Source organism: Triticum dicoccoides, chromosome 2A, assembly GCF_002162155.2.
Source record: "Triticum dicoccoides isolate Atlit2015 ecotype Zavitan chromosome 2A, WEW_v2.0, whole genome shotgun sequence".
Classification (NCBI taxonomy): domain Eukaryota; kingdom Viridiplantae; phylum Streptophyta; class Magnoliopsida; order Poales; family Poaceae; genus Triticum; species Triticum dicoccoides.
In genome coordinates this window covers 556,991,506-556,998,865 of record NC_041382.1, presented here as the reverse complement: position 1 = coordinate 556,998,865, position 7,360 = coordinate 556,991,506, and the positions used below count along the sequence as shown (strand labels likewise).

The window sequence follows — 7,360 nt, the reverse complement described above, 5'->3', positions numbered from 1 at the left end:
GTGGGCGCGTCGCGGGAGGGAGGAGCGGTGGCTACTTAGTTTCAGGTACCGCCGGCGGGTATCTTAGGCGAAGGCCCTCTCGCCCACTGTAGTAGCCACCACAATCGTAGCTCAAAGCTTCCTCTGCCATGGCTATCCCTAGTCTCCTTCGCCTTCGCTGCGGCCACTGATCGCCCCGCGCCTCGCCATTATGTCTAGGAGCTCCGCCTCCTCAAACTCTCCTTCCCTGCGCTAGGAATCGAATGGATAGCAAACTAGTCACATGAACTTGGAGCATTAGTCAGCCAAGCACAATGGATAGCAAACTAGTCACATGAACTTGACACTCAAACAATTGTTATGGGAAATAAACCTTGGTTTTACAGTCATTTGTAACTCTCAAACAAGTCTTGATGAGTCCATTTTCTTGTATGTGTCATTTTCTTCTTGCTAGCGCAGACAACGAATGTTATTCAATCCGGAATGACGAATGGACGTACTACAACAGCACGAAACAACAATCATTTTTCCACAAAAGAAAAGAAAACGAAAAGAAAAAAGAAACACAAATCTTTCCACAAGCAGCACTGCGGCTCCATATACCCACACACGAACACACAGACACAAACACGTACGGGTACGGAGATCAAAGCCACACCCATACCCATCTTTGCCACGATGACAAAGGCGCTAAACGTCGTCAGTTTATGAGCGCGTCGGTGTTCTTGGGCGGCTGCTGCACCTTGACGAAGCGTCCCCAGTACCAGTGCCGCGCCCAGACGGCGCCCATGGCCTCCAGGGGCACTCCCTTGGTCTCCGGCAGGAATGCCACCACGAAGGCTGTCATGACGGCGACCCAGGCCGCGTAGTAGATGAACGTGGCGTACTTGAAGCTGCACAGCATGGAGAGGAACGTCTGCGTGAGCACGAAGGTGGCGCCGAGGTTGACGGCCACGCTGATGCCCTGCCCCGCCGACCGGACCTCCACCGGGAATATCTCGCCGGGGATCACCCACGTCAGGGGACCCCACGACCACCCGAACGACGCCGAGAACACGCATGTCAGAGCCAGCACCGCGACGGAGTACTTCCTCGCCATCGCGGACTCGCCGTCACGGCCGATCTGCGACCCCATGATCCACGCAACCGCAACCTAATCAAAGGCAGCAGCAAACGAACTGTCAGAATCACGACGTGGAAACCGAAAGCATGCGTTCCCTTTCCGTGTTTGTTGTACCTGGCACATGATCATGACGAGTCCACCAGCCAAGAACAGCGGCCTGCGACCGTAGCGGTCCACCGTGGCGACGGACACGAGGGCGGAGCCGAGGTTGACGGCGCCGAGAATGACGGCGCCCATCAGCGCGGCGTTGCTCCCGAACCCAGCCGTCTGGAACAGCACCGGCGAGAAGAAGGCGATGACGATGACCCCGGTGAGCTGCTGGAAGAGCGGCACGGCCACGGCCATCACCAGGTGGGGGCGGTACTCCCTCCTGAGGATCCTCCGGAACGCGCCCTGCTCGTTGGAGCGCGCCACCTCGACCGCGCGGGCCACGTCCTCCAGCTCAGCGTCCACGTCGGCCGTGGGGCCGCGGACACGGCGGAGCGCGGCGCGCGCCTGCTCCACCCGCCCGCGCACGATGAGGCTGCTGGGAGTGTCCGGGATGAGCAGGGCGCCCACGAGGATGACGGCCGCCGGCACCGCCGCCAGGCCGAGGGAGAGCCGCCAGCCCCACCGCGGGATGCGCGCGGCGCCGTAGTTTGTGAGGTTGGCCGCGAGGTTGCCGATGCCGAGGAAGAGCTGGAACCCCGTCGTGAAGGCGCCCCTCCACTTGGCCGGCGCCGTCTCCGCCAGGTACACCGGCGCCGCCTGTCATGAGTTGCCACGGTCACGTCACATGGTGCATTTGTTCGTACATCGCACACGTGAAGCGTAGTTATTAATCAGGACGCAAGCGATTAGTACTCCCTCCGAGAGAGTACGTGCGGATTAGTCAGTGTGTCCTAATAGTAATCGACTTCGGGTCGACCATTATATTCGTGCGACATGTGATGTAGGCAATGGACGAGTAGCTCTGCACGGACGACAGAAACATAGGAGGAGCTATCACCAACCTACCACAACGCCCGCCCAACGAAGGAAAGTGAGATGCTTGACTCACCCATGCGTGCCTGCACGAGCAGAATGTTGCACCTTAACCACTGAAGTCTGAACAAAAGATGAAACGCGACATCCTATCCACTATTCAATTTGAGTAACACGAGAGCGATGGGTTGAGGCCCTGTTTGGTTCATAAGTCTTAGGACTTTTTTTAGTCTTAACTTATAAGTCTCAAGTCCCTAAAAAGTCCCTATCTGTTTGGTTCCTGAGACTTATAAGTCTTTATAAGATCATATTACATCTATAAGTCCCTATAAGTCCCTTCTTAAGAGTCTTATTTCATAAGTCCCAAATGTCCATTTTAAGTCTCTACAAGTCCCTCCTGTTTGATTTAGATGGGACTTATAGGAACTTATTTAAGTCCCTAGACCAATAAATCCCTGTAAACAAACACCCTCTGAGTCAAAACTAGCCACTTGCCCTAGCTAACCAGGGGAGGCAGCGGACAAACGAAGCAAAGGGCCCAGCCAGCTACCACCTTTCTACTAATCTGCATGACATGTGAACGGCTGTAGGACTTCATGGTACGTGGTTTCTCCTTGGACCATCCGAAATGTTGACCTCTTAATTAAAGTGGGTTATAACTTTAAATGCCTGCATAGCTAAAGCATATAATCATCAAGAAAATACATTGCATTTCAGTCTCTTTTTTTGAGTTAGAATGGGTTTTGTTTTATTCATTCATCTCGGCAAGGTCCGAGTTCAACACAACAAATACAATCCGGTAGTTGCTAGAGGATCCGAGTGAATTTCAGTCAACCTTTTGTATTTGCTTCGAGTTTATATAGATTGACGAACTATTAGAATATTATTCCCTCCATCCGGAATTGTTAGGCAGCGATTCTAAGTAAGAGTGGTAGAAGTAAATTGCAAGTACTCCTTTCGTTCCATAATGTGGTGCATTTTTTTAAGTCAAACTTTACAAACATTGATAAAGTTCAGAGGAAAAACTATTTATACCTACCATACCAAGTATGTATACACTATAAAAATACATCTTATGATGTATCTAATGAGATACACCGGGAGTAGTCGGTATTCTGGATGTAGATATTTTGCTATACAATCTTGGTTCAAACTTGTAGAGTTTGACTTTTGAGAAAACCCTATATGCACTAAATTATGGAATTGATGAGTATAGACCATGGAAGGTAAACTTACGAATTTGCTGAACTGTGCAAACTCGGTTGGTGAGACTCGCTTCAGCAATATAAAAGAGCGAGTTGCGGAGATATAGATGGATATAGATAGATACAGATACAGATATAGATATTGATATAGAAGATGTGTGGAATTACGCCCTCCTACCAAGATAATTCCCACCAAGCCATAGCCACCCCACCCCTCTTTTTGAGGGACCATAGTCACCCCCTTTATGAAACCTTTTTTCTATGCAATTGCGAATCCTTGTTTAGGCAGGCAATATGTTTTGAATCTCAGTTTCAGAACTTATGTTTACTGCTGAAATTGTTGAAATATTTTGACTGAATATTGTTGAAATTACTGAAATTTCAGTGAAATTACATTGAAAGTGAGGGCAATACATAGAGAACTATTATTGTCTCATTGGGAGCTTTATCTGATAGGTGGGTGAGTAGCTTTATTTATCACTCTATGTAGATCAATCGCCACACATCAAAATCAGGAGCCACGACAATATATAGAGATGTATCACTTCAGTTGGGTAGATTGTTGTCACATTCAGGTTTTTCAGGTCTAGGTTTTCTTTCAGTTTATTAGGTGGCTCATTCGCCACACATCAAAATAAGTTTACTAAAGATGCGACAATTTATTTGGATCGGAGGGAGTAGAAACAATACTCCCTCCATTTTTTTTATACGAGGCCATTATGAAAAACACATTTTGCATCTATACAAGGCCACCAACAGTAATCAAGGCAAATATTAATGATGTTTTCTCATACTATTAATCCATGGTTTAATTACTAGCATGCATGTAGTGGATGATAATGACACGCTCAACAACTTCCTCCCTTCTGGCCACTCAATTTCCTCTAATGTGCATGCATCCTATTAATTAACCCGGTAATTGAGAAAATAATTTGGCATGTAAAGCACACATTAATTTTTATTTTGATACCTGTAATTTGAGTTTGTGGCTTTGTATATAAAAATGAAAGGAGTACTATACTTAGGCACCGAGTTAGCCACCTAATAAACTGTCGCTTGTTTGAAAAAACATTTAAATTAGACCAAATCTTCAATAGAGTAAACAATCTGGTCGAGTTTATACAGTTTAAAGGGCCAAACAGATTGTGATTTTCTTGAAATTCAGCAACCAGCTCGTTGTTTCTACTTATACAGTTCCAAAAATTCTGTACTGGTTCCAGATACAGATCAGCTGTTATGAATACCAAACATACCTGGTTGGTGAAGCCGATGCCGAAGCCGAGCATCATGCGGCCGACGATGAGCATGGCGATGTTCACCGCTGCGGCGTTCACGGCGGCGCCGGCGAAGAAGAACGCGCCGCCAGCTAGCATGACTGCCTGTCTCCCGACCGCCCTGGTGACCCGGCCAGCCGCGAGCGACGCGACCAGCCCCGCCAGGTACAGCGACGACGTGAACGCCGTGAGCACGTGGCTGTCGTAGACGCAGTACTGGTCCCGCCGCGCCGCCGCCATCCGTCGGAGCACGCCCGGGAAGAATTCCTCCAGGAATGACTCCATCGCCGTCACGCCCCCTGATCGACCAAACATTATCACCGATGTACGTACATGCATAGAGATTAGAGAAAGACACATCTCGGCAGAATTGCATACACTTGTGAGGCCGGTACCTGAGATGCCGATGTCGTAGCCGAAGATGAGGCCACCGGAGGCTGCCATGAGGCAGGTGACCACGACGGAGAAGGTTATGCCGCCGCCGTAGTTGCCCGACGGGGCATCGGCCACGGCGAACCCTCCACCAGTCATCGCAAGCCTGCCACCGGGTTAGCCTCACTTGCACGCACGCGCAGACTTGACCACTAGCTATAACAACTACACAGCGCGTTGTAGCTAATCCCGATCAGTGTGGTATTGTATAGGGGTGGTGACCGGTGAGTGGCAGGGGTGTGTCCCTCAGAGCATCCTAAAACAAGAAACCAAGCGCCCTACAAGCGCTTTCAGAGCTCAGGCACTAGTGGCCGTCGGATCGATTCCTTGATGCGATTTCGTCCATCTGATCTCGCTCCGGATTGACCTTGGCCGTCAGATTAGAGGCAGAAACTGTCGCAATGAATAGGGTGGCCTCCAGCCTGCCACCGCGTGTAAATTCACTGGTGGAAAAACAGGCTTCCGTCCAGCCCCATAAGTCGCGAAGCTGTAGGAACCGCGACTAATGGGACCTTTAGTCGCGGTTCTGGAGGTGAACCGCGACCAAAGGCCTGGGCCCAGGGCGCTCGGTGGCCAGCTGGCGCACGTGAGGGTCTTTAGTCGCGGTTGGCCAGGACAACCGCGACTAAAGGCCTTCGGGCACCTTTAGTTACGGTTTGCCAGGCCAACCGCAACTAAAGCCCCTCCCCTATATATAACCATCCAGCAGCCAACACTTAGCCATTTGGAGCCATTCTCTTCACAAGTGGGTGTAGGTTTGCTTTTGGTTCCTCTTATGCACATAAGGTGTTTGATGAAATGCCCCAAGAGTATGAAACAAACATGACATGAAGTGTTGGAGCCACACTCCTCGATCGCGGTTAGCAACTTGATGAACCTTTGATGTGTCATTGATAAAATATGCATGTGTGCAGTTCATTGTTTAATTTATATTGTTTGTAGCTAGTTAGTTTAACAAATGCATGATGGTTAATTATATATTTTATATTATAATAATGCAGATGAATCGGCAATGGATGTACGGTAACCGACTCTCCGGCGAGTTCACTACGGGTTTGAAAGATTTCCTCGTAGTGGCTAATGCGAACAAGCAGGGGGGTTTTGTTATCTGTCCATGTGTTATCTGTAAGAATCAAAAGGGTTACTCTTCCTCAAGAGATGTTCACATGCATCTGCTTCGGCACGGTTTCATGCCAAGCTATAATTGTTGGACCAAGCATGGAGAAAGAGGGGTTATAATGGAAGAAGATGAAGAAGGGGATGATTTCATCGATGAAAGCTATCTTGCTCATTTCGGTGATACTTTCATGGAGGATGCTGAAGGTGAAGGGGAAGGTGAAGAAGAGGCACGTGATGATCCCGTTGATGATCTTGGTCGGACCATTGCTGATGCACGGAGACGCTGCGAAACTGAAAAGGAGAGGGAGAATTTGGATCGCATGTTAGAGGATCACAGAAAGGCGCTGTACCCCGGATGCGATGATGGTCTGAAAAAGCTGGGCTGCACACTGGATTTGCTGAAATGGAAGGCAGAGGCAGGTGTAGCTGACTCGGCATTTGAAAACTTGCTGAAAATGTTGAAGAACATGTTTCCAAAGGATAACGAGTTGCCCGCCAGTACATACGAAGCAAAGAAGGTTGTCTGCCCTCTAGGTTTAGAGGTTCTGAAGATACATGCATGCATCAACGACTGCATCCTCTACCGCGGTGAATACGAGAATTTGAATGAATGCCCGGTATGCACTGCATTGCGTTATAAGATCAGAGGCGATGACCCTGGTGACGATGTTGAGGGCCAGAAACCCAGGAAGAGGGTTCCCGCCAAGGTGATGTGGTATGCTCCTATAATACCACGGTTGAAACGTCTGTTCAGGAACAAAGAGCATGCCAAGTTGTTGCGATGGCACAAAGAGGACCGTAAGTCGGAGGGGAGTTGAGACACACCGCAGATGGAACGCAATGGAGAAAGATCGACAGATGGTTCAAAGATTTTGCAGCTGACGCAAGGAACATAAGATTTGCTCTAAGTACGGATGGCATGAATCCTTTTGGCGAGCAGAGCTCCAGCCATAGCACCTGGCCCGTGACTCTATGCATCTACAACCTTCCTCCTTGGTTGTGCATGAAGCGGAAGTTCATTATGATGCCAGTGCTCATCCAAGGTCCGAAGCAACCCGGCAACGACATCGATGTGTACCTAAGGCCATTAGTTGATGAACTTTTACAGCTGTGGGGTGGTGTCCGTGTGTGGGATGAGCACAAACAAGAGGAATTTGACCTACGAGCGTTGCTTTTCGTAACCATCAACGATTGGCCTGCTCTTAGTAACCTTTCGGGACTGTCAAATAAGGGATACAATGCATGCACGCACTGCTTACATGAGA

General features: G+C 49.1%; 1 protein-coding gene across 1 annotated transcript; it reads right to left on the bottom strand.

Annotated features, from left to right (window-relative positions):
* Positions 1 to 314: 314 nt before the first annotated feature.
* LOC119355344 (sugar transport protein MST1-like) lies at positions 315 to 5,160 on the bottom strand. The gene is made up of 4 exons (XM_037622135.1): positions 4,940 to 5,160; positions 4,524 to 4,843; positions 1,217 to 1,849; positions 315 to 1,132 (listed from the first exon to the last, which is right to left on the bottom strand). Exons 1-4 carry the CDS (start codon positions 5,073 to 5,075, stop codon positions 680 to 682), a joined length of 1,542 nt encoding a protein of 513 aa, XP_037478032.1. The 5' UTR covers positions 5,076 to 5,160; the 3' UTR covers positions 315 to 679.
* Positions 5,161 to 7,360: the final 2,200 nt, after the last annotated feature.

What these genes read in the sequence shown, in the direction of transcription:
- LOC119355344 (XM_037622135.1), bottom strand. Translation starts at nt 5,075, where the DNA reads ATGACTGGTGGAGGGTTCGCCGTGGCCGATGCCCCGTCGGGCAACTAC. An exon ending in CTACGACATCGGCATCTCAG is followed by an intron (nt 4,844 to 4,939) that starts GTACCGGCCTCA and finishes TTGGTCGATCAG; the next exon opens with GGGGCGTGACGGCGATGGAG. An exon ending in TCGTCATGATCATGTGCCAG is followed by an intron (nt 1,133 to 1,216) that starts GTACAACAAACA and finishes GCCTTTGATTAG; the next exon opens with GTTGCGGTTGCGTGGATCAT.